At 36.1% G+C, this 27843-nt stretch overlaps 1 protein-coding gene and 1 pseudogene across 4 annotated transcripts in view; both read right to left on the bottom strand.

Moving 5' to 3' along the window:
- LOC149781419 (uncharacterized) overlaps window positions 1–27843 on the bottom strand; it is a 58249-nt pseudogene that overhangs the window by 7037 nt on the left and 23369 nt on the right. The window lies entirely within an intron of this gene.
- Window positions 1177–26263, bottom strand: LOC149781420 (uncharacterized). Of its 3 annotated transcripts, XM_089935506.1 has the most exons (9): window positions 19406–26263; window positions 18766–18887; window positions 14805–14919; window positions 4144–4269; window positions 3716–3805; window positions 2668–2864; window positions 2043–2163; window positions 1740–1846; window positions 1177–1287 (listed from the first exon to the last, which is right to left on the bottom strand). In XM_089935506.1, the coding sequence occupies exons 6-9, from the start codon at window positions 2743–2745 to the stop codon at window positions 1267–1269; spliced, it is 327 nt and encodes a 108-aa protein (XP_089791632.1). In that variant the 5' UTR covers window positions 2746–2864; window positions 3716–3805; window positions 4144–4269; window positions 14805–14919; window positions 18766–18887; window positions 19406–26263; the 3' UTR covers window positions 1177–1266. The 3 variants fall into 3 exon arrangements, with proteins under 3 accessions (XP_089791632.1, XP_089791633.1, XP_089791635.1); XM_089935507.1 differs by lacking the exon at window positions 3716–3805; XM_089935509.1 differs by lacking the exons at window positions 4144–4269; window positions 14805–14919; window positions 18766–18887; window positions 19406–26263 and having other exon boundaries at window positions 3716–4130.

The raw sequence follows: 27843 nt of genomic DNA, 5'->3' as shown, positions 1-27843 counted from the left end.
AGAAGTAACAAGGAAGGGGTTTTCCAGATGCCCATTAAAACAGCCATACTGGAGGTTAGATTGGCACTATTTTCATTTACGTCCAACTAGACATAAGAAGTCTTTCACTGATATGACGATTCATTCAGGAGAAGTAGTGATAACAAGATTTTCAGGATGGCCACATTGGTGGTCTTATAGGATGTCTGTACAGCACCATAATTCTCATTCAGGACCTGCTAGACATCAACATAAGTATTTTGTACACATGTTGACACGCTGACACAATTATCCATTCAGAAGTAGCGATAAAAAGTTTCTTAATATGGCCACTGTTGCAACCACATTGTATGTGTGAGTGGCACCATCTTGTTTTTTCTTCCAGATATTTTCACACAAATATCATATTTAAAGATAACATGAATTCATACAAGATCTTGTCGGTTTATTTCATAACAGATTTTTCCCCCATATTAATATAATCTTTTGAGAACATTTATACATTATAGTTCTAGAAATTTTTCATGCTGTCAGAAAATATTAAAATCACAGCAGAAAGTGTTATGTTATATCTTTATTCAGCACTGAAAAATATTTATGAACTCTTAAAGTTTTTTCCCCTATATTAACTTAATTTAATGAAGATTTTCAGACTATAACCTTTCCATTGGATTCATTTTTTCAAACATTTTGTAAGAACAAGGTGTAGTTGGTGAACAATACAGACACTTTTCTGCCATTTCCACTGGCATCATATCATATAATGTTATTTAAAAAAACTTCCTACAACATACTCACAACATATAAAACCTATATGCAAATCTGATGAAAGCTGCTTATGTTTCTGAAACACATATTCCATACTGGTGGCAAGAATGTCCAAATCTACATTACAAAAATGAAAACGTTACCATCCATCTAGGAGTTGCAAATGTATGAAATCCTCTTGTTGGGTAGTTTTACTAACAGGCTTTACAGCAGGGCCTTCCATTAGATTCAAATGTGGCAGGTTAAGTTGACAAAGTAGGGTGGGGGGTTGGGGGGCCTACCCCAAAGGGGATAATTCATTTTTTTTTTAAAGTAACATGGTGTAAAGTAAAAGTAGATGGGCTGATAAGGAATCCACTGAATTTACAGACTAAAGGTTCAGAAATTTGTTTTTAAGAGAAAAATGAAAGAAGGAAACAATACAACAGATATTTTAATATGACTTTAATGTTTATTTTCTAGATTTAATTAAGATTATGAATCAGAATCAGTCTCCAACTCCACTGTAAAGTTTATCTATCACTTCTTCTGCTCAGGCACCTGCAAATTAGAACAAAATTGTAATGCTTAAATAAAGTCATATCATTTCAGCACTAGTTACATATGCAGAAGTCATGTTAATCAGCATTATAAAAATGTATGAAATTTTCTTCACTGCACTTGTGCTTCCCTTACTATCGTTAAGCCATGATACAAGATAACTTTGCACTTACTTGTCATTTCTGGCAAGTGGATGGTACAATCAATTTGCACAAAGATGAATTTATTTCATCCAAATATTTCATGTGAATAAAAATTCCAAATGGAGGCACTTGTCCGATCAGACAAGATATATGCATATTGTAGTTAGCTGGACTCTAGCTCTGATAGTCCTGGGCAATAGGATAAGCTGATTTTGTTATCAGTTTAGAAATGCATCCGCTTTGCAAATACTATGCTTTAAAAGACAAAACTGAATCCAATATTGATGAAATAAGAGTCATTTGGATTACCTTGTTTTTTATCATTCTGCGTTGGTTGGGTGCATATTTGAGGGTCTCTGATATGGTCTCTTCCATTCCATTTGCCTTTGCTTTGCCATTATTTTTCAAGCAGGCTTCTGCAAGAGTAATACAATGTTTTAAAATAAGTTTCACAACAAAGGATGCATTGCATTTTTGTAAATGCCAGCAATAATCAATGGAATATTTTTAAAACATGTACTTTGAAATGTGGTCTCAAGTTACTTTATCAATTCATTTAAAAATCTCTGGCAAGTCACATGAAAAACACAATTTAAATCAAACCATACTTACTTATCAAAACCTGACATATCACAAGCTCTTGAAATGCCAGTCTTTTTGTTTTAAGCTTTTTCATCATCCTGCAGACACTATCCCCAATCGTAAACCTGCCAAGGGAGCTCAAGTAGCATATCTGAAAATAATAATAATAATAATAATATTACTATTTTTTTATTTTGATATTATTATTAGTAGTAGTATTTCATGATCGATGTGACAAAATATGCTTATATATAGTAATTTTTTGCCATGGTTTTGCAAGCAAATTTAATTTCTCTAACTTGAAAAAAATTTGATAACATTAACTATGCAACACAATGTACTAATAGCAATTATAAACCAAATTAACCACCGTGAATCTATTAACTTCATAAATGACATTCACTCAACGATTGAATTAAAATAGCCACATAATATGTAATAGTGTATATGTAGTAAAATACCTGTTACATGTTCATCTCTAAACATGTTTTGGCCTACATCCGTAAGACAAAACAGCTGACCACTACATGTTCACCCCACCCCCAAAAATAATTATACAGGCACTGCAGAACTTGCATAATGCATATTGAGGTTCACAACAGCAAATAAAGATTATAACAGTTTTTTTCAAATAGAAAATAAAGCCCCAATTTACCATCTTCTTGGAGAGTTTGGGATTCTCCTCCAACCTCTGGCAAAGGCCCTCTATTTCCTCCACTGAATCACATGGCATTGCAAGAATTTCTTCTCTATATTCTGTGTCTGGGCCTTATGTATGAACTCGGAGGGCCAGCTGCTCCAACAAATTCTCAATATTTGTGTCCAGTTTCATAAGTACATTGAACTGGAAATCTGTAAGAGATTTGTGATGAAATTAGTTTTGAAAGATCAAGATCATTATTATAAACTCCTTATAAAGATCTGTACTGTGAACATGGGTTTAACAATGAAAAATATTTATGGAATGAAATACATGGTTTTTGTACAGTTTATATGAAAACTTTTCCCTATAATTCTTTATTTTTTTATTCCCTGGACAGGTTGTTTCACTGCTGGTGTCTGTAAAGTCTGCATTCAATGTAGATGGTTTAGGCGTCTGACTTACAGAAGACAATGGTATACATCAGAAAGAAAAATAAAAAAAACAATGGAATGATGAACAGTCGACACATCAATGAAAAACAATTCATTGTTTATTTGCACAAATAAGTCTTGAACAGTATGTTTTATGACCTATAATTTAATTAATTAACATCTCACAATGTTCTGAAATAACAGTATCTAAGCTACAAGAGCTTGTGCTTTCATGTCATAATCTTCCATTTTGCAAACAAATTTTGATGTTGACTCAATGTATATGACCTTAGCATTGAACACTAACATTCAAAATGTCTACAAGATGACAAGACTATTATCAACTGAAGTGACAACAAACCAATGAGTTTTACTTGCATTGAACATAAGCATTTTTAAATGCTACAAAATGTGTTTTTAGTGTACGGCCACAAATTACCCAACATTTTGTCAAACATAAAACAGTTCTACTACCTTAGATGAGAATTAAATTCATAAATACAGTGTATAATTGACTTACTCGTATTTAGAGAGCTGTAAATGAAATAAGAGATTATATAAAAGTCAACACCTGTAGTATTTGTTTCATTATTCTATAATGTACATTTTTTTCCATCCTCAATACTTACTACTTGCAGAGGAACTGGCAGAGAGAAATCTTTATATTCTCCACTCCAGAGTGGATGGGGATGGTGATGGTGTTGTCCTTCTGGATGCAGCTAAATGTATAAAAATAATCACTACTCCTTAATTGCAGTAAAAGAGAAACAAAGAAATCAGACTGGATTTTTTGGCATGTAAACAAAATGCATACTGGTTGCAATGACCACTGTATATAAGGCAGTGATACAATATATCACAAAATGCATTCTTTTTTAACAAAACGTCTAATCTCATATATACAGCATCATGAGTAAGTAAGTACTCTTAAACACATTTTATTAAACAGACAGAAAAATTATGAAATTTATACATACTTTTGATAAGGAATTTCCAATTGTGGCATGGTATAAAAGCAATTGATAAAAAGAGACCAGATAAACTAAATAGAACATACCAGCAGGATAAGAGGAAATCTTGGAGTCTGCAAAATACTCTCCATTTCAGGAGATTTTGGATGAGATGGCTGACCAGAAAGGTTTCCACTTGAGATTTTCATCTTTTTTCAGTTCTTCATTTTCATCTGAAATATCAATGAGAACTTGTAAATACTGTATGAGTCCTTGAATACACTGACTCCTTGTGACATACAGGGTTTGCAGAACAATCGCTAGCAATATTCACCACTTTTAAATCCAGCTGGTGAATTTTCACCCTGAAATGCATCCGAATGCAGTGAATAATCCTGGATTAAAGACAAAATAGTGTGCAGAAATGTGCAATAAATTAGTCAAGCTCCAGACAAAACAAAGATATGATTTATCTCTGATTCATAATGACTTTTCTTGTGCTACACATTTTACCAATGCAAACTACATTGAATTTTGTAAATTAAATGGTACAATTAAGATATGTATGTCAAAAGATTACTAATCTTCAGCTTTCCAATTAATGCTAAACACAAGTATCAAGTCATTTATTTAGTCTCTCACCACCAATAAATGCATTTTTAAGTAATCATCCTAGAGTGCACCAAAGTCATGTGAACTTGATCCAATTCCAACATTACTGCTGCTTGAGTGCTTAGATCCAGTATTGCCTTCACTAACTGATGTTATTAATACCTCTCTCTCATCAGCATAATTTCCATCATTTTTCAAAACTCCCATTGTAAAACCTCTGCTGAAGAAACTAACACTACACCATAACGATTTAAAGAACTACTGCCCGGTTTCTAATCTCCAATTCATATAAAAAATCTTACAAAAGGTTGTTCAATCCCAGCTTGCATCTTGTCTGAATTCAAACAGTCTTTTTAGCAATGTACAATCTGCATATCGCCCTTGCCACAGGACACAAATTGTGTCTGCAAATAGATTACACTCCAGCCCAGTTGATCTATGTTGTGGTGTTCCACAGGGGTCTGTTCTTGGACCTGTTCTCTACACTCTATACACTCAGCTGCTCTCAAGTGTCATAGATCATCATCCAGTGTCTCACCAATTGTACAGTGATGACACCCAAATACACAAATCTAGCCACCCAACTGAAGTTGATGCTACCATCCAAGGTGTAGAGATGTGCATTTCTGATGTGAAATCATGGATGACTTGTAACAAGCTGCAGATGAATGATGATAAAACTGAGGCCATTCTGATTACAACAAAAAGACTTTCTCATTCACATCCTTTACCTCAAACAATAAATATCAGCAACACCAACATTAAATTCACACAATCAGTACAAAACCTAGGTGTTACTCTGGACAGTACTCTCACATTGCACCAACATGTCATGAACATATGCAAGGCTGCATATCTTGAGCTGAGACACATCAGCTCCATTCTCAGATATCTTTCAGTTGATGCCACTAAAACACTTGTGTGTTCATTACTACTTTCAAGACTGGACTATGGTAACTCAATTCTGTCTGGTTCATCTTAATATCTACTGCAGAGACTTCAAAAAGTTCAAAACATAGCTGCTTGGATCATACTTAGAGTACCACAATCAGAGAACGCCTCCCCGCTGCTCTGTACCCAACACTGGCTATCCATTCAATCCAGAATCAAACACAACATTTGTTCTCTGTGCTGCGTTTCACTGACAGACTCTAGTCCAACATACCTATCCGACCTCACCTATGTGTATACACCAGCAAGATACTTACACTCCTCTTCCAACAATCATATACTCATTATTCTCACTATGAAAACAAAGTCACATGGACAGCATTCTTTTGCATACCATGGCCCAGCAACATGGAATGAATTGCCCACTGAACTCAGACACAAAGACGCAGTGATCCCATTCAAGAGTGCTCTCAAAACTACTTATTCCGACTGCAAAAACAAACTTAATGACTTAATAATGTTAACTACCTTAAATATTCTCAGCATGTTTTTTATGTTTTCTAATTTCATGGTGTTTGTTTTTGTAATCATATCATTGTGTATGTTTTTATGTTGTCTAATGTTGCAAAGCGCTTAGAGCTTCTAAAGATTAGGCGCTATACAAAGTCCTCATTATTATTATTATTATATTTAGCTTGGATGAATATTTTTTAAATCAGTGGCCATAACTAAAACAATGGGATTTTGTTTTATGATCATAAAAGTATGTTGGACACCATCCATGATGTTGTTGTTGTTGTTGTTCTAGGGTTTAACGCCATTTTCAGCACAAGATAGGCTATACATGGCGGCCAGTATAACTGGTGGAGGAAGAAACCTGGCAAACCCAGGGAAGAACCACCGACCCACGAGAAGCTACTGGCAGGCTTTCCCACGTACCCACGCTAGCCGAGCCTTGGACTCGAACCCACGCAGACAGAGGTGAGATGGCAGTGATCCGGAACGGTGAGCGCTTTAGACCACTCGGCCACTCGGGGCCCCCCATCCATGATGTACAATGCTGTCTGACATTTCTATGCACCTAAGGTTTCCATCTCAAATATTAAAGCAAAATGCATACCGAATTTGACAGATTGACGAAAATAAAATAAAGCAATGCTTACCATTTCAAAAGAGGCAATTGTCACTAGAATATTCTATTCAAAATGATATTAATTTTGGACACAGGGGATACCACCCCCATGTTTTCCTGACTCGTGATATGTCGGCCTATTCTGTGCACAGCTTTAAAAGATGTAATGTTTATCCATCGAGCTATAGAAATGAAATACATTTACTGTAGACTGTTTCTGTCAGCGGTTAAGTTGAGTAATTAGGTCAGGTTTATAGCTAGTTTACAAAATTCAATGTAGAATGCCAATAAATGACAAGATATATTTTTGCAAACTAAAGTGATCTTGAAAAAAGATTAGTAAAGTTTAACATTTTATAAAAAATAAGCTATTATGTGGAAAAGAAACAACAACGACATAGGATGCAATGTGTTTACGTCCAGTTTTGGAAGGTACCGTCTCTAAGGTACCGTCATAATTGTACCGTAGTTTAATGGGTGGAAAGGCCATAGAAAGGTAAGGGCAGTGCGGAGACCATCGAGTATGTTCCAGAATAGCTGAATATTTGTAGATACATAGATCCATTCGTAACTTCAGTCCGCAAGCGAAACACTGTACTTCGTATCCCAATCCTGACTCAGGTCCGAAGTAGACAAATCCTGTTCTAGCTAAAACATACGAAGAAGGTAATCCTTCCCTATCCGTAGGCCATTTCTGAAACGTGTCCAATCGACGGGCACAATCACAATAGTCAGGTAAGAAGACTGGAAAATGGTAGGGTTTGAACTTGGAGTTCTCAATGGATTTCTCACTTGATTCTTGCTGTGGCGAAATCATCCTTCTGGTAGGTGGCTATCCTCTTACAACCAATGTTTTATACCAACATGTCCATGCGGCAAAGTAAAGTGGTTGGGAAGCCGCACTCGCTTCTGGTACACGATTTGATAGACTTTTTCCAAGGGTTGACTGACGATTTGGTGTGTGGGTAACCGTACAATCTTGTTGGGTTGATAGGTGGTCACTTTAAAGTGTTCATCTTCTCTAGACTGCAAGGCTTCTTTCAATATGCCAAAGTTGACCACTCGACTGGTACGATAATTCAGAGTAAGTCCTTTCACTTTACACTTCATGTGCACTTCTCCTTGTTTGTCCCGGTATTCGTAGCCATAATTTTTTGGACCGCCACTGACGAAACTTAGAATCTTGTCATCGGGGTGCTCGTCTGTCCAGGCTCCTAAACGGTCTCCTTCGATGTCAGGGTGCTGTTGACTCGAGTGATCGATATAAATGCAACTGTCCATGTCAAAGTACAGGACACGTTCCCCTAACAGTTCTAAAGCTTCGTACAATTTTAAGCGAGCATGAGCTGTCACGTAAGCTGCAATGATGACATTTCCAAATGGGTCGTCTTGTACAAAGTTCAGATCTTCTTCGTAATTCACCAAGATCAAATCCTCACGAACGATGTCCACGTGTTTCATGAATTTGGCTTTGTCGTGAATCATCTGAAAGTAGCAGGAAGGTTCGGTCAAATACTCCGTCTTGGGTAAACACGGTCGTTGTGCCATTTTACCCCACAAGCAATTTAACATCACTTTGGCAAACGATCGTCTGCCTTCGTTTTTCTCGATGTGATCTAAAGTAATGCCTTCTTGTGCCCAGAATTTCTCTTTGAATGTCTTTTGGTCTTCGGAAGTGTGACACCAGGACAGATAGCCACTGGCTTCTTGCTTCAGTTTCAAAAAGGCATCCACGTAGTCTGCGAAAATGCCTTTCTGCGTGGGGTCACCCTTGTGGTATTATTGTGTCTTGGGAAAGTGGCAAATTTCGTACACTTCTAACAGTTGGTATCCCATGTTCAGAGCTTTGAACAATTCTACGCTGACCCATGTCCAAGTCAAGGCCCGTTCTTCCTGGGTGTGATGACAAGGTTGATCTTGGTTGCATGTTTCAGCACAAGTACGGTACAAAGGAAACATAAGTTTGCCTTGGCAATGGTGAGGTAAGACGGGATGGTATAGGTTTGTGGGAGGCAAAACTTTGCACTTGATCAAGCCTTCGTATTGTCGAATGTTTTTCAGGTCGATGTGTTCGGTGAACAATTGTGGGTGCCCTGCAGGAAAGCAACAATATTTGCACACGTAGGGATACAGTGAACACATGTCCAAGTATTTGATTTCTTCTCCTTTCTCTTCGTCAGCTTGGTACAGCAAACAGGTGGCATTGGTCCTTCCTCCGTACAAACTATCCCTCGGGTTCAGGGGGTCCATGAACTGGTAACTTTCCACGAGGCGTTTAAACTCGGGATTGGTTTTCAAACGGTGATCGTATTTATGTTCCCACATTTCCACCACTTGGTATCCTTCCTGTTCTAACTTTAGGCATCACTGACAAATGGCGTGGTACAAGTCTTCCATGGTTCGTTGTAAAAACTGATTTTTAGTGCCGCGGTCAGGGTAACAGATGGGACATCCATGAAATAAGCAACCGTTAAACTCGTACACGATCTTGGGGTTTTCTAAGTCCCAGCCATCGACCGAATGCGTTCCAATGGTCTTTTCGTCCCCTCCGTTGTGGGCATGCTGAATCCATTTGTCTTCCTTGTCGCACAAGTAATGCAACCAGCGTGTGGCTTTGACCGAGTATTGACGTTTGACATAGTTGGTCGTTTGAGGACTGATGACAGCCACGGTGTTTTCAGGCATGAATCGTTGTCGGTAGACTAAGGAACATGCTTTGGCAATGGTGCAAGCTTCTTTCAAAGGATCAATCCCTCCATGTTCCATGAACAGTTCTCAAAATTTTCCACAGCATCGCCGTAAAATGTCCACGTCGGAACAACAATACTTTAGCATTTCTTCCTGAAAGTTGAAAGGGTCGGAGGCGTGAGCCTGGTACCAAGCGTAGGAAGTTTCTCGTTCGGTACGCATGTTGTCAGGGTCGTAATAGTGAGCCTGAGGCAAATGGGGTAGAACGGCGTGTTGATTGGCTTCTGTACTGAAAAAGTGTGGAAAGTACCCTTTAGCCATTTCTGTCATTCCAAACATTTTAGGCATTCGACTCAAAGGCATGGCTAAGTAGCTCATCGAATCTTTAAACTGTACTTGTCCCACTTGCATGAAAATGATTTTGGCTCCATTCAAAGTGACTTTAGGATGCTCGGTGCCACGTTCCGTATAGTATCTCAAAAGAAACTGTCCATCGTATCCAGAGAAATTGTGAGCCATCACCGTGGCATGGTGATGACATTCTCCATAATAATGTTCGATGTCCTCTTGGCTCCACGACTTGTCGATGGGGTCTAAGACCCATTGTGTGAAATCGGCTAGTGTGTTCAGTCCTTGAAAGATTTTTTCACGCCCTCCAGGAATCTTACTGCAGTGAGGGCAATAACTCAAGATAGGTTCTTGAATGCACTTCTCGCATGCTCGATGAGCCACGCAGAAATTAGGAATGTGAATATCGGTCTCTTGCATGCATTCGAAATCGAAAAAGATGAAATTGCCTTTCTTCTTCTTGTGACCATCCTCTTTCTCTGGTTGGGATTGATATTTTTGCATGTAGCATTGGTGTTCCAAGTCCACGATGCAGTGACAAATGTGACATTTTTTCTTTCCTGAACATACGTGTGCCTTGGTACTGTTGATACATAGACCTTGTCCATACATTGGGCACAATCTCAGCAGTTGACAAGCACATTTCTTCTGTGAACCTTGCATCTTCAGATGTTGTTGGTAACAGGCAGGGCTGACAAATGTGCGCAGACAAGCAGGACAATGCACTGGTTCTTGCCCTTCGCTCAGACAGGGTTGAGAGGCCAAACATTCTGAGCATTTCGATCCACAATGTTTGTGTTGCTCTCGATTATTATAACCATAGTCACATTTCTCACAGTAATATTTTTATCCCAGGAATCCAGTGATAGTGGTAATGGTATCGAAATGGTCATCGTGATGATAGAGGTGAATGTATTTTCCATCCTTAAAGTCTTTCCCTCAAAACAACAGAGACCCGCGCACTTCTTGAGGGTACACTTTCAAGGTGTATCGTGGACCTAGGGCATCTTGCAATTTTTGCATCTCAGGAATGCCACAGGGTGTGTCTTTGGACAAGCCTGCTTGTTGTAACAGAAGTTCTGCTTCATTTCGTTGTTTGGCTCGGTTCGATTTTCGAATGTTCTCCCAGGCTCTTTTCCATTCTACTGTGTCGTTCTTGTCGGCATAGGTTCATCCCACCACGATGACTCGGGCTAAACACGTGGTCTTGAAAATTGTTAATTTGGACAAGACTTGTTTTGGTAATGCGAAGGTTGTTGACCTATAAGGTCTTTCTGCATTGTCCGGTCCCTTGAGGAGGAGAGACGTGGGTCATGTCCAGTGTGGCTTTTCCATCGGTGATGTCAAACTGGTCATTAGATTGTTGCACGTGTTGAATCTTGTCCATGACTTTGGAAGTGGTCAATTCTGCAGGGCTGCTAAACTTGATCCAAATAGGGGATTTCAAGCCGTTGTGTTGTATGGAAAGTCTCAAGCGATCATCTTCTTTGGGTTGACATTGTCGCTTGAGTGTGGTGAGTAAAGAATCCCACATCTCGGTGATGAACCCTTCTGCTTTCTCTAACGGTACTTCGGACTTGAAATCTTTAAACTTCACTGTGTATTTGTAAGCCGTAGTTCTAAATTTTCTAGAGGGACGCTTTTGCATCTCTCGAATGTCATAGTACTTTTCAGGGTTGACTAAGGGTGGTAAACTTTGTTTAGAGGGTTTGGATTCTGGTTCACTCATGTCCTCTTCAAAATCACTGGCATGAATTTGTGCCAAGACTTCAGCCCTGGTACGAGGCGATAGATCAAGTTTCTGCCTCTTACTTTCTTCTTCTTTCTTCTCAAATGAATTGGATCGTTTCACCTTGATAGCAAAAAGTCAAATGACTAAAGTTTAAACACCATGGACTAATTTATAGTCATAGCAGACCAGCGTATATAAAGGGTATGTGTCTTGTCCTTTCACTATTCATTTCACTCTCAAACCGAGCACAACGATGGAAGAGACTACCCAGACAGAACGTTTCATCAGAGCTTTGCGAGGGGTCATTAGAAAATTCTCTTCAGACCAGCCGAGGGACTACTCTCCTTCCTTTCGAGATAAAAGTCAAGATACTTGCTATATCTGTCAGAAGAAAGGGCATTGGTCTTCAGAGTGTCCAGACCGTCAAAAAAGAAAAAAAGGGGTTAGAAGAGACAAAAGTCAAGATACCTGTTATTACTGTCAAGAAAAAGGACACTGGTCACCAGACTGCCCAAAAAAGAAACATGAGGAGTCAGAAGAAGAGAGGGATTCTTCAGAGGAAGAGGAAGAAGAAGAGGAAGAAAACAGACAGGTGAAGAAAAAGAAACAGGACAAGAAAAGAAGGGAAGAAAGTGAGGAGGAAGAGGATGAAAAGACTGTGACGGTGAAGAAATTAAAAAAACAGAGAGAGTGAACAATGAGACAGAAGAAGTCTATGAACTTTTTAAAGTGCTCTGTTGTGAATTGTGAATTGTAAATATTTATAAAAGAATAAATTAATTATAAAAGGTAAGTGTCTTTGGGTTTTGATTTTAAAATAAGAACCTACACTCACGCACACTCATACACAGACACGTACTATTGGGTAAAATGTTTTTTTTTAGTTATTGGCAATTGAAAGACTATCTCTTTTCGAGAGATGTGGGTGGCCCTGAAAAGGGCCTTTTTTGGTGTAAGGGGTGAGTTTAAACAATCAACTTTAACTGTCTTAAGCCTTTGTCATGGCCAAGGCCTACTTCTGGACTGCGTACTGTTGATGATGATTTGGTTGAAATCACTAAGGGTGGTGCGGTAGGCTTAGTCACAGGGTTGGAGTGTTTAGCTCGGGAAGGTCGTATTCTCTTCGGCCTTAATAAAGAAGTCTGATACATTTGTTTCAGACTTCTTAACTCCGCTAAAATGTCTAACAGTACCGTGACCGTTTGATTTTGACACCCTTGTTTCTTTGCTGCTGCTTCTTCTTGTTGTTGTTTTTTTCTTACCTCTTCTTCTTGCTGCTGTTGCTGTAGGAGAAAAGCTTGTTCCGCTTCCTTTTGCTGTTGTATAAATTTCTCCAATTCTTCTTTCTGTCTCTGTCTAAAATTTTCCATGTGCAGTAATGAAGGAGAAGGTGACGAAGGTTCAGGAACAAATTCTTGCGAGGTAAAAAAATCCACAAAATCCCAATTCACCTCTTCTGAAAGTAAGTCCGGGTTCCCTTGGGTAGTCTCCACCGTCGGTGCACCCCAACTGATCGTTTTCTGAGTTTCCGTCATGTTGAAAAACTGTCGCATAGATTGACTGCGCACAGGCGCTGGCGAATCTATATAGACTACGTGACGTCACAGACTGCTCTCTTCGGATTGGACGTGGGCTGACTGAATTTTGTAATGCGTGTTTGGATTGGTCAACAAACTCAATCCATTTCAATCCTTCCTCTCCCTATAAATAAGTACAGTTCACTGCATTCCTTCACCTGTTACTCGGCACCCCAACATGTGGACCAACGTACAATCTTCAACGCTTGTGTCTTCGATGATGTTCCGGACGGACATACCAATGTATGTCCGATCCAACTGGACAGTTATCCACAGGACAGACACCAGCCTGTGGATGCAAAGAATCTTATGTGGAGCATCAAGGATGCCTCAAAAGAGTCTTAATCTATGGTCCTGCAGTCAGGCGCAGCCTAAGGTCAAGAAGAAGATGTCACAGATGTCCTTTATGTTAAGGGTATATTAACATAAAACCAAAGGCCCTTTTCAGGGCCATTCCTATCTCTCGAAAAGATCTTGACTTTCAATTGCCCACCCCTTTTTTTATTTTTTTGTTTAAAAAAATAATAAAAAAATAGAGACCCCTCCTTGTTTCAATTTTCGCCTGTTCCATTTTCATAGACCGGTCAGGACCTTATTAAAATAGGGTCTCGACCCTGTTCCATTTCCCCTAGTCCCTAGACAGTCCCACGATTTATTCCCCATGTTCAATTTCCCTTGTCCCTAGAGTAAATAGTTTTTTTTTCTTTCTCCCATGTTAAATTCCCCTTGTCCCTAGAATGGATATTTTTTTTCTCCCATGTTAAATTACATAGTCCCCAGAGTGGATATACCCTTTTTAACATAGAAGTTCCCTAGTCCCTAAACCATCCCTATTCACTACTACCATTGTCATTACCAGCCTGAAACCCAATTTAATGCCATTTGTATAAATTCATTTCAAATAAATATTATGATATAGTTGAAGTGTAAAGTTAAGCATGTATTCTGTTTGCAGATTTTACATTTTAGATATTACAGTAAAGTCATATTTTCTCTTGTTTAGTAAACTTTATTGCAACTGGTTCCAAAATAGTAAATCTTATTTAATTTTCATTCACCAGAATAGGTATTAATACAATCCTGAATTAACTGTATGGTACTAAAATATACCCTGATCTTGTGTGAGATTGTAATATACAGAACTATACCTCAAGACAACAATAATATATTGAATTTATATTATATCAAGACTGTCATGGGTATGAACTCCAACTTTATTCAGGTTTTTTCATAATAAATGATCATCTTGTGCTGTGGTTGAAAAGAAATCAAAGTTCAGTTTAACTCCATTCTCTCCACATTTGTCAGTTGTTAAGAGGCATACTCATCCTCAGTGTTATAGTAAAATGTAATCTTATTTGGATCAATCCTGGTGGTGTAATATATGAATGGAGAAAGAATATTATCATCCAGATTAAAATATTTTTTTATTCAGACTCTACTAAAATTTTTAGCTGGATATGGGTTACGGAGCCTGATGTGTACGAACAATGCTATGTGTACCATGACCTTTTTAATTTAACATTTTAAACTCCTGCAGAAGAAAGAGACTTTTTAGATCCATTAAACTGTATTAACAAAAACATTTCTTCAGTATGATTTTCCTTTACTTAGTATTGACAAAACTCATATTTTAAAGTTGTTGTTTTTTGTGTTTGGTTTGGCCTTTTATGGTAAACCAACACAAGTAAGTTATTTAGTGCCAAGGCACTTTAAGTATAGTGCCTTGCCCAAGGACACACCATGGTAGCTAACCCAGGTTGGTCCGATGGTAGAATTTGAACCGACATTATTTCACAGGTCCAGAAAGCTAACCACTGAGCCACTACAGCTCCCCATCTTATAGTGGAATGCTGGTATACTTTATGATCAAGAAGGATGGGTTGGGGTATGCATGTTGCATCTGAAAAAAGTGATGGAATTTTTGTTTACATAATATTTTAGTCATACAATATGAATCATTTTCTATAGATTTAAGATGTATCAGATCAAGTTAAGAAAAATCATATATTCTGTTTCCTGGGAATGTACTAAAATTCACTGTTATTGTTTGATTTTTTGGTAGTAAGCTTACTTGGTATTTTTTTCTTTTTAACTTGAATACCTAATTTGTTAACATCCTGTCCTAAATCTTCATAGTTCTGTCTATTAAGTGACAACTGTTGATACATGTAGGGAAGTTTTTGTTTATATCTTTTGATTTTTGTGGTTCTGGAAGTTGCAGTATTTGTTGTTGTATTATTAACCATTTCAGTAATTTAATGAATGCAGAGTATACTGCTCTATAAATGAAATTTAAGGGAAGATAATGTAACAGTATGTTTCACTGCAAATATAAATTGTTTAAAATAATATATCATTTATCATATCACTATTCAATTGTGGTAACTAGTATTCCATCCAATATCTATATATTAAAATATGTCTTTTCATACAGCTGGTGATCATTTAGATACAAGTCCAATTGAACATAACCAAATTATCAATGCAGGTGTTTTTATTAGTAGTAGTATTGCAAGTATAAGTGTTAGTATTAAGATTTCATATATAGGTATGATAAGTGATCATAATGTTTAAATGATGCTCCTTGTTACAACATAAAATATGTTCAATGAAACAAATGGTTCACTGGTAAATTGGCAGCAAAGGTCTTCACTGAATTATGTTGCATAAACTATTTTACAATAAAACATATATGATGCATCTCAATTATGATGAATGTGAGGAGGAGGATTAATAATAATGCAATTTAAGTTATCTTCATCACATAAGTTCTAGCAGATGTGTTATCAGTTTGAAACTGGTCTATGATTTCTGGATCTGGACATATCTGGTCCCCTGCTGTTGTGCTGCTACGGTCTTTACAGTTCATTAGGATATCAGTTACACTTGGTTTACATTTAGAACCCCATGGGATGGAATGCCCAGTTTGAAACTGAGAGAATGGTTAATTATCCATAATATAACTCCTGCAGTTATTATTAGGTTTGATATCAAGGTCTTTCTTTAAAAGCTTTTCAACTCTGGTTCTGTTCTACCATACAGATAAATAAAGTCAAATTCAAGGCTTTCAGATTTGTCCAGTTTGTTTCATGTATTGCAGCAGACAGACTGTATATTGCCACTGTACCATATTAATATCAGTGCTTAGTCTGCTCTCAGTTGCTGTGGTTTAATTAGTTACAAGTGTCATCACATGTGACTAATTATTGACCAATGTAATGTAACTTGTATAATTAGAACGCTGTATTTAAAAACTCTAAAGATCTTATATGTGTGCTAAAGGGTAAGGTTAGCAGTTATACTCCCAATTATGTTTGTGATGAGCAAAAGCAGCTGCACAAATTTGAGCTTTTAGTTTGGTTCTGGTAGGGTCAAAGGATGCAGGTACATTTTCATTTTTAAAAATTAACATAATTCCCATGTACATGTAATACATTCCAAACCTAAGTATGCAATTGATTTGATAAAAGTTTGGAGATTATTGTTTAGGTTCTGTTCTTACAATACTAGATATACCTGACTACTCCATAGTGAAATGGCCAACTGTTAGTTATATAAGCAAGATGAATAATGTTAGCCATTTGTTTAAGTGTTTTCTCATTACTTTCATTTGTGTCACGGAGTTGCATGCAATATTTCTTTCTAGAATAAATTTATTTTATTTTCTAATTGTGTATTTTATGGTCTCACTGGACAGTTTATCTGGTGAATTTTCATCCAACAATGAAGATATTAATAAAAACAACCTAATGATATTTGTAGAAAGCATACATGTGAGATTTTGACTGCAGTAATCAGGTTAATTCCTGATGCATCTATTGGTTTCTATACTGAACCATCACTGCCACCATCTCCTAAATTTTACATTCATTTTTTACTAGAAATAGCTATTTTCAATATTTTTCTGTGACAAGGCAACTAAAAGAATCAGTATGTGCCTTATGCATGAATAAAGTTCACTAGTACTATAACAAATTAGCATACTTTTCATCACCCCTCTACCATCAAGATTTTTTTATATTTACCTCTGTAGCAGACACAAATAAAAGTCGGCAGCTCATTTGCAGACTAAGTTACGCATATGATCTCCAATGCTCATCTAACTGTGACAGGCAGTCACTAACAAGCCAACCTATTTCCATGCCTAACTCAAAGTAAATCTGAACCACATTATAGATTTAGTTTATGTGTAAATTTATAAATGCTAGGCTTGTGATAATTAGGTTCATGCCTTCTACCTTAAAAATTAGAGGGATGTCAAAATACGAAACTATCCAGTGAGACCTATGATGTTAATTTTAATCCCTATGGGATTTGTGACATAAAAAACCCAAATGCTTTATGTATTAAAAGGTAACTAATGGGGGCAGGATCTGCAGTGAATCAATGGTTAGTATGCTAGACTCCTGATAAAAATGTTTGTGTTAAAATCCTGTTATCAAGTCAACCAGGTTACCTACTGCAATGTACCCTTGCCTTACTCCAATTCCCTCAGTACTCAGTAAACAACTAGTGTTGCTGTACATAACAAAACCAGTCCATATTGATTTTACATATTTTACTAAATCCTGACAAAAATAATTCTCTAAATAAAGAATGATTAATATGTGATGGTCTCGCATGTAATCAAACTCTTCCAAGCTTTTAATGATATGAACCGATTTATCAATGTTTATCAAATTTGCATGAAAAACTATTTCTTATTTGTCATCAAATATGTTCAATGTTTTGATCATATAAGCATTTCTGCTACATTAGATCAAAATAGTCTTTTTGTCAGAAATAGAGCCCTTATAGTATTTGCAAGGTCAACCAATCAGATGCAGAATTTGAGTTTAATATGAATGAATATTTTTTTTACAAAATTGCTCTTTTGCTATATCTTGATGAGATAAATCTATTTACCAAGTCTGATAAAATTAACGAGAAATAGTTTTAAGAGCAGTAGCAAGAATGGCTAGTGAGATGTAGAACCACCACATTATATGCATAGATTTTGCTTACAGCCTCAGACATACAAGCAAATAATTAAACAAGTCAGATCTAAATTGGATCATAAACACTGTTGTGCAAATCATAAGAAACTCTGCCAATCAGATGCAAGGTCACTTCATTACCATACCTTTATCACACTCATAATAAGCATCACCGTGAAACTTGACTATATACGCCCAATGGCCAAGCATGATCAAACTTGAATCAGCAGTAGTGGTTATAACCTCATGTATTTGTATGCATGTTCACTTCTTCAATCTAGATCTCATTTATATAAGCATGTATTCTAAGTTTAGTAAAAACTACACTATATGTATAAATATTGCATGCGGTGGTAACATACTCAGATGAAAGATCACCTTATTATTATTATTAATGGTTAACACTCATCAAACTTCTAGGACAACTTAATGATTTTAGCCTATATTGTGGAAGTATGGCTTTTAGGCTGGTTAAAAAACTCAACTAATCTTATACATGATCACATGTACATGTATATACTTGGATTTTGCTCATTATTAGATTTATCCAAGATGTTGATTTAAGCCCAAAACCAAGTTTTATATAAACAAATTGATCAGAACTATGGACTCCAAAGTAGCTAATTTCTTACTGGTGAAAGACAGAAGGGGATGTGAAATAAATAACACTCTGGACCATTACATAAACCCACTTAGCCTTTTGACCAGTTGAGATAAAATATCAACAATAATGTTAAATAAGATTGATAAATTATGTTTTCTCACATTACCTCTAGCCCTTTTCAACATGGATGGTATTTTTCTTCCACATATGTCAGCTCTTAATTAGTGGCTCTTTCCCATCATGAATGTTGTTGGTGAAACTCTCAGAATTAGGCTTTTTAATTTATATCTGTAGAAGAAAAAAAACTATTGGTCTGCATATATCAATGTCACCATTTCTGTATTAGATTAAAATACCATGTGTGTGTGTGTGTGTGTGTGTGTGTGTGTGTGTGTTAATTTTAGAATTTAAGCAAACTTGTCTCCATGTGTTTATTTTAAAACTGATGATGATAACACATAACAGGTTCAATGGATAAAATGTTATTTCTTACTTCTTACAACTGCTCATTATATCTGAATTTACATTCAATGTTTGTTTTAATTAACATATTTGGGATAATAGGCAAATTATTCATTTTGTAGTTTATCATTATATAATTTACCAGTCTTTTATCATTCAAATATGTAAAATATAGTACCATTATACTGACTTCATATTCTATATGATATCCCAGCAATACATATTAAGCAGATAAGTGCAAATAAAAATGTTCTGAATGTAAAAGTTACTCCAAGCTCAAATAAGATCAGCAAAAGATAATCTCCAACAAATTACCAAACAAAAAGCGAAGTTAACGCAGTTACCTTTATTATGATGTCTCCAACACCAACGATACTGTACAGCTACGTCTTCTGAGTTTTACCGTCATCTTGTCTTTCAAACCAGAATTAATTTCTTGAGCTCTTACAAAATGAAGAAACTTTTAAATACTATAATTTAAGCAGCTTCTTTACATGCCATCTGATAAATTATGGCACAGTGTTACGTCTTTCAGCACAACGCAACTTCACATTTGGACGGCGCGCTGTGTGGGCATCGCTGACACAGCAACTGACACGAATTCTCCATTAGCAGACAATGATTCGGAATAAATCCTTCGCAAATCTAACATTCCCGATTTTTCATAGTTCCACTTTTCATTGTTGCATCTGTTTGATTGTACAATTGCTAATGATGTTCAATGAATCAAGCTCAATTCATCTGCTGTCTGAAATCCCGGTTCAGTCGGTATTTTCTTCCGCGCATGATGCCGTGTAAATAAAAGATACGGTCGACATTCAACGTGGTTTAGGTTAATTTATTATTTTCCTTTATTAAGGTCATTTGCAGAAAGTGTTTCGCTAGGGTGAGAAAAAAAAATATAACAGAAAGAAAACTTTCTTTTCCAACGCTAATACTGTATATATTTCAATTTGTGATTGATACTATAAATAAAAAAAATAATAAAAAAGCATTTCAGCCCGTGGCTTCGGCACGGCACTCGTTTTTGTGGGTTTTCTAAAATGTTGTTAGTGTTGTTTTGGGGTTGTTTTTTGTGTGTGTACCACACTAAGAAACATACCAGGTATTAGGCCTAACGTAGGAAAAGAAATTATCCTCTATTTATTACTATTCTTACTGTCAAATGACGCAAAAGTGATCAAATTGCTATTAAGATTTTGTTTTGTGTAACACTTACCGCTCGTTTTCCTCGAGATAAAGCAACCACTTCAAAATGATTATAAAATCTGTGACAGATGAAAAACGTGGTTTAAATAATTCGTAATCGCCTGCCTTAAATACTGTAGGATTTCATGGCCCTCGTTTGAATAGATACCAACGATCATGTATATCGACCAAAATTTGTATATTCCTGCCCACGATCATGTATTTTGTATTAAACAGTATATTACACGAGCGCTCTGTGGCAAACTCGGGGGGGGGGGGGGGGTGGCTCTATTATACCCGCTGTATCAGTTGAGAAATATATCGAACAGATCAGGCCCCAATACTCTCGCTCTGAAAAACATTAAAATAATTATATGCAGAATATCGGTAGGTCTCCCTCTTGCCGAAAATGTCAGCACCATATATATTTTGCAAGTAATGTAACGGGTATAATAACACACACACACATACACTTTTTTTTGGGGGGGGGAGGGGTGGGGGCACCGGACAGATACCCCCATTTCCAAAAAAAATAAAAAGTATTTTATGTTTGTGTATTTCCCCCTCAGATGTGTTCTACGTTTTATTAAAACAAAATTTTATATAAAAAATTTAGTTTTTAGAATTTTTGATGGGGTATTTATGTTTCCATAGTGTTATCTAAAGGGTTGTTCGTCCGAGTCTGGTTTCCCTCGCCTTGCTCGAAGTTCCTTTCCTTGAAATATTTTGTAACCTTTGCTATATGTCGCCTAGGTCTCAGTGTTTGCTATATGTAATGGTGCTATATTGTGTGTATGCTATATTTTCTTTATGTTTGAGACAGCAAGTATAGATCAAATATCTTTCCCAGTTGTATTTCTTCCTTTATGATGTTATATTGTATCTTTTAATTTGTTTTATGGTTTTCTAATTTTGACGATGGAATGGTGTACTATTTAGATTTTGTTTAAAAAAAATAATTTCCTATTTTATTATTCGAGTGATAATATGTGTCGTTCCTCATAATAGTTTTTAAAGATGTTGATAGGTAGGTTACGCTCGATCCAAGGTTCACGCTTCTTTATTCTCTATGTGTTTTTCCTGGGTCGCGTTAGGCCTTCTTCATTTAGTTTATCTGATTATGCTTTATTGAAAGATCCAAACGTATTTATGAGACCACATTATTGTATAGTGGTCAACCATGCAGTGCGGGAGAAGTTAGTAGGGTTTTAAACTAAGTGTTATACAGTATGTATTTGTGTCTCTATTTTGTCTGTTTATGTTCTACATTGGGTGTTTTCAAAGACTCTTGATGGGCCTGTCCACTTCACTGAGCCCTGTGACTTAGCCCCATGATATCATCGCCATTTACGTCCCCCTTATATTTTCCCTGTATCCCTTCCTATATATGTCTTTAGAATTTTCTTTCAGAGAAAGAAGAAAAAAAATTAAATTACAAAATTCTTTTATTTTTTTTCTTTCTTCCTTTCTTCCCTTTTCTCTTTTAAAAAAAGTTATATGGGTTTCTTTGAAATATTTGAAATAGAATTTGAAATTTTCTTTGAAATATGGCTGTTGTGGGGTGCGAGGAGGGGGTATGGGTATGGCATCAGCTCGCAATTGCGCTATGTGACCCTTCGGTCTGTAATACCTATTCCTCCCTCCCCCTCTCTCCCCCAATTCCAACACCAATTGCGTTATATCAACCTGACGGTAAGTATCTATTCGTCGTAAGACGTATTGAGTTCTTGTTGTGGTTAATATTCTTATTTTTACCACGTATCTTATTTAAAAATCTTTATCACCTGTCCACAGGATATCATCGTAGTTACTATATAGTCTATACATTTTAGAACGATTTTGTTTTCGTTGTCTAAATCTATGAATAAAATGTTATTTTTGTTATACTTATATTTTTTGCAAATTTTCATTATTAACTTTATCCTATTATGTTTAGTTTTATCACATTGGGCAATCGTATGTAGTTTGGTGAAGTTCGCTGTTTTACATAAAGGGCATTTCGGCATTATCCTCAGCATACGATGTTTGATTGTTTCTTCGCCTGTTAGCCAGGTGTTGTGCAGGTATTTAAAAATTATACTTTGTGTTTTGACAGATCTTATTTTCCCCAGTTTTTCCAATTTTTCGTCCAATTTACCCCCTCAGTTGTCCTGCTCTACTCTACATTTTATATTTTTGGTTACCTCCTCCCTAATCCAAGCGTGACTTTTACTTATTAAATTTTGCATAAATCTGTTTTGTCTCTATATTTTAAAATTAGTTCTCATATGTTTGCGTGGCACTTCGATTTTTTTTATATTAATTTGTTATTTTTGTATATCTCTGGTCGGTTTCTCAAGGTAAAGCCGAACCAGTAGATGTACGGTGCTTCTCACGCTGTAGCCGGGTCTGATTGCAATTTTTTTTAATCTATTGATTATGTTAGTTAATTATAGTAGTAGGGAGCTTGGCAACCCCAAGCCCCCTCTACTTTTGGCCCTATATAATGTCTCTTTTTTTACATAATGCATTTTATGATTCCATATATAATCTATTATTTCGTTGTCTGTTTTGTTTAAAATTGTATTATCCATATCTATGGATCTAATTATGTAGTTAATATTTGAGTATAAATAAGTCTTGGCCACTTGGGCCCGCTCCATGATACGTAATGGCGCCATGGCCAGATTTTCACATTTTCTCTTATTTTATTGATAATATGTTCATAATTTTCTACAGCTTCTTTTTTTATTACCAAAGTAAACCCCTAGAGCCTTTACAGTGTCTCTCAGTAAGTGGGGGGGGAGGGGGCGATAATCCAGGGTGGTTGCCCCTCCAGTTAACTATTTTTAAGATTTCGTGCTTGTTGTGGTTTATTTTGGAACCCGACGCTTATAGCATTTCCCCTCTCTTATAAAGTTGTTGCAATCATATGCATGTTAGAGCATTTTTTTATTCTTTTTTAGGTTTGGTATTTGTATGCCTTGTATAATCAGGGGCGGATTAAGGCTCGCTGGTGCCCTAAGCACTGACAAATCTTGGTGCCCCCCTCTTTTCCACGTACACCTGGGAAGATAACCCTAGGGTGTACCATGATCAAGAAACAGAACATTATGATCAATTTGCACTAGTTTTATCAATTTTTTTTACAAATCTTCATTCTTTTTTCTTTCTTTCTTTTCACCCTTTTCTCAACTTTGTGGTGCCCCCTTTGGCCCTGGTGTCCTAAGCAAGTGCTTAGTCTGCTTAATGGTTAATACGCCCCTGCTTGTATATCTGGGTTGTTTCTTATCGTGTGACGTAGGATTTCTATTGCCATTACGTATTCTAGCATTGATAGTGGACATCCTTGTATCACTGATCGTTGTATTTCAAATTCTTTCGTGCATTTCCCGTTTAATTATCCCAGTGTGTAGGATTTTGGTCCATTTTGGAAATTGGGTCCGAAACCAAATTTTTTAAAAACATTCTTTATATAGTTTTGTTCAAATCAGTCGAAAGCTTTCTCCTGGTCGAAGAGTACCATAGCACTCATCATACCAGTTTCATTTATGTAGTTAATAATAGTTTTAATGTTTAAAATATTGTTTTGTATATCCCTCCCCCACAAGTTTGATTTACATTAATTATCTTGTTTATCCTACCCTTTACTGTATTTGTTAAAATCCTACTTAAAATCTTATAGTCCGTGTTTAAAAGTGATATAGGCCTCCAGTTTTTAATCTCGTCTCTATTCCCTTTCCCTTTGTATATAATTGTGATAACTCTCTCCCTCATAGATTTAGTCATTTTATTTTTACTTAAAACTATATTATTATACAAAGCGTTTAAGATCGGCGTCAGTTCACCGTGGAACTTTTGGTAGAATTCCACGATGAGTCCATCTTTCCCTGGTGACTTTTGTGAGTGTTGATATACTTTTTGTGATTTCTTCATCTGAGATGACATCATCACATTGGTCTCTATGTACTGCTGATGTCATCTCACAGTCGACATTTTTTAAGTAGCTGTCGATTGTGCTGAAGTATATATTCTGTGTGGTGTGTGGTGTATAGTTCTTTATAACATTTGGAAATATTATTTAGGATATCTTCTTTTACAGTATGGGTTACATTGTTTATTTTGATATTGTTTAAAATTGTATCACCCCCTTTTCTAAATTCATCTCGCTTATATACGTTTTTTGCCTTGTTGTAGATCTCTGTAAATTTTCCCGCCCTTATTATTCTCCCCTGATTTTCGTCTTCTTCAACGATTTTAATTTTGTCTGTCAATCGTTTTTTTTTTCTTTCTCCATCGTCGTTTGTTGTTTTGCTTAGTTCTAATTTGAGTTCGTGTTTGTCTTTTTTTCTGGGGTTTTTCCGCCCTCTATTTGAGTACTGAATATTTATTCCTTTTATTTTGTTTTTTAAAACATCCCAATCAATTATTATATTAATATTTTCTTCATTCTTGAAGGTTTCAATTTCTTTTTTTAATTATTATTTCGACATATTCTTTGTCATTTAAAATCTTATTATTTAGTTTCCATAGTCCTGGCCCACATGTTTCTATTTTTTTTTTTTTTCATTTTTAGGTCAATAGTGAGCATGAAATGGTCTGATAGCTTTTGGTTGGTTATTGCAGTATTAATATATATTAATGGATCATAAAAATTTCCTTAAAATTTATCAATCCTGCTAGACTGGTTTAATATTATAGTTACCCAGTTGAAATCTCCCCCTATGATTAGATTTTCCATCGAATATTGTTGTAGGTAGGTATATAAGTTTTCTTTAAAATTAGTTTCTTATTTCTATTAGCTGGCATGTACACATTTATAATATGCCAATTAAACATTTTAACATGTAGCAACCGTCCCTTAAAAAATCCCCCTCCCTCAAACCTTTCTCAGCTTTTTAAAAATATTATTGTTGCAACCAACTCTAATATCATTATTTGCAAAATTGTTGCATATCTTTATTGCGTTAAGTTCGTCTTCTACTAAAATTTTGAATTCTGGCTTAATTCCATAGTGTGTTTCTTGTATCATTATTACATCAAAGTTTGTTTCTTTGGCTATTTTGTCTGCTTTCGCTTTGTCTATCCCATTGCTGTTGATAGTAGCGATCCGGAAATTTGTTTCTTCCATTTTTGCTTTACTCCCAGGTGCCGCATCACTTTTATATAGAATTTAATTGTATATATTTTTCAGTTAAAGTTATTATATTCCATTTTTTTTTTGTACACACACACCAGCACGCTCGACAAAGAGCGCTTGAGTAATATACAGTTTGATACATCCTACATGGTAGTGGGCAGGAATACATATATAGGTCGTTATCCTTCTCGACCGAAGTAGTAACATTGTTCCAATGTTACCACTCGACGTCCTCGATTTTTGCTTCATCGTATTTGCAGTCTATACACTTAAAGTTACAATGGAAAAGTGTACATGAACATATTTATACCATAGATAGAGCCTTGAAGTACTACTTATTTCGGTCTAAAACTGTCCAAAAAAAAAACAAAAAAACAAACAGCATGTAATAGTTCATTTCGATACAGTTGCACAGAGCATTTGACGTTCATTTATGTCAATATATATTGATATCGACTAAGTGCGATTTGTTTTCAAAGCTGCTTTATTGCTGGTAGTGCTTCTGTTTTCAAGTTCGATATATAATATACCCATGGAGCAGTAGTAATACAGAAATCAGGACAACAACCATCATCATCATCATCGGGAGTATTATTATCGTATATGTTGGTCACATCGATGATCATTAATAAAAAGCGGTTTGAAATATGAACAATATTCCATCTCTTCAAATAGCAAATATCCAAGCAAAGTGTGTGTGTGTGTGTGTGTGTGTGTGTAATTTTTAACGTAGCTTTAAAAAAAATGCAATCATATCGCTACCATGTCTGCATTGTGACAGTTTATAATGATGTCTAGCAATGTGGCATCATGCCACAAGCATACAGCATTTTGTCCCACCCAATCATATTATCCTCACATAAATATCTTAATGATGGGCGCCAAAAGAGGCAGCTGCTAGTACCATTTTTATGTCTTTAGTATGATTCGGCAGGGGTTTGAATCCGCGACCTCTCGCATCCAAGGCGGACGCTCTGTAGAGACACTGCACCACCTGAGCGATCGCTTAGCAAAGAATGTACGATACTGTTTCCTGTTGTTCATAACAACTCGACCTGGAGACCTACCTGACGGAAAATGAAAGCGCGTTATAACGTTATAATATACGAATCCGGAATTTTTTTGATTATTATAATTTTCAAGAAAGTTAGTGCCTTTTAGCATTTGACAAAGTTGCTTGCAGTTGCATACTAAGGGGAGGGGGAGTTTACAACATACTTCGATGCTGACACTACTGATTTCAAGCATAAAATTAAAACTAAACAACAGCATAACATGTTTATATATCTTATTAAATACGTCTTCATTTGTCTTTCCGTGCGCCAAAATGCCTTCCTACACGAACATGTTCCATATAGGTAAATAAGTTGTACCAATCGTAAACAACCACCGATTTCGACATATATGATATCAATTTATAGGTTTCTCATCAGTTTAAATCGATCTATGCAACAACAAAAAAAAAATAAATAAATAAAAAAAATGTGTGAAAATGAATAATAAAAAAGTTGCTATTTGTGACTCATTGTCGCTTGCGACTTTACCGATCTTCGTATCCTTGATGCTTCCATCCTTCCCGTTTAGGGATGGTAGCACATACTTGGATGCTAATACTATAGATTTGAAGCATATAATTAAAGCTGTACAACAGTAAATAATATGTTTATGTATCTTCTTATTAAGGACGTCTTCATATGTATGTTCGTGCGCCCAATGCCTTCCTCTACGAACGGTTTCGATATACACGAATAAGTCATACCAATAGTAAACAAACACCGATTTTGACAAATTTCATATCAATATATAGGTTTCTCATCTGTCTAACTCGATCTGTGCCAACAGACATGTGTGAACATGCAGAATACAAAAAAGTGTACTTTTTACTGAATATTGGGTTCGACTTTACTGATCTTCATATCCTTGCTACGTTCATATACCGTTCCCGTTCTGCGATGGTAGCACATACTTCCATGCTAATACTATAGATCTGAAGCATAGAATTAAAGCTGTACATAATTCTAAAATATGTGTATGTATCTTATTAAGCACGTCTTTATCTGTCTTTCCGTGTACCTACATCTGACCTATACGAAAGTTTTCCATATGGGCGAATAAGTCATACCAATCGCAAACAAAGAACGATTTTGACACGTTTGATATCAGTTGATAAATTTTTATCAGTCTAAATAGATCTGTGCCAATATAAATGGGTGAAAATGCAAAATAGAAAAGTTGGTATTTTTCACTCAGTATCGCTTGCAACGTTACCGATCATCGTATCCTTGCTACGTCCATCTGCCATTCCCGTTTTGCGATCGTATCACATTTTTTCGATGCTAATTCTATAAATCTGAAACATATAATAAAAGCTGTTCAACGGTAAATAATGTGTATGCATCTTATGAAGTACGTCTTCATTTGTACGTCCTTGCGTTTAGTGCCTTCCTAACCGAATATTTTCCATATAGGCGAATA

The sequence above is a fragment of the Sinohyriopsis cumingii genome, chromosome 15 (genome assembly GCF_028554795.1).
Source record: "Sinohyriopsis cumingii isolate HCF-2022 chromosome 15, ASM2855479v2, whole genome shotgun sequence".
In the NCBI taxonomy this organism is placed as follows: domain Eukaryota; kingdom Metazoa; phylum Mollusca; class Bivalvia; order Unionida; family Unionidae; genus Sinohyriopsis; species Sinohyriopsis cumingii.
This window is presented reverse-complemented; position numbering and strand designations above follow the sequence as displayed.

Bases quoted from the DNA above. Each gene is read 5' to 3' on its own strand.
- LOC149781420 (XM_089935506.1), bottom strand. From the start codon at position 2,745: ATGCCATGTGATTCAGTGGAGGAAATAGAGGGCCTTTGCCAGAGGTTG. The intron at 1,847-2,042 runs GTAAGTATGGTT...TTACTCTTGCAG, and splicing joins GATATGTCAGGTTTTGATAA to AAGCCTGCTTGAAAAATAAT. The intron at 1,288-1,739 runs GTAATCCAAATG...TCTAATTTGCAG, and splicing joins GCAGAATGATAAAAAACAAG to GTGCCTGAGCAGAAGAAGTG.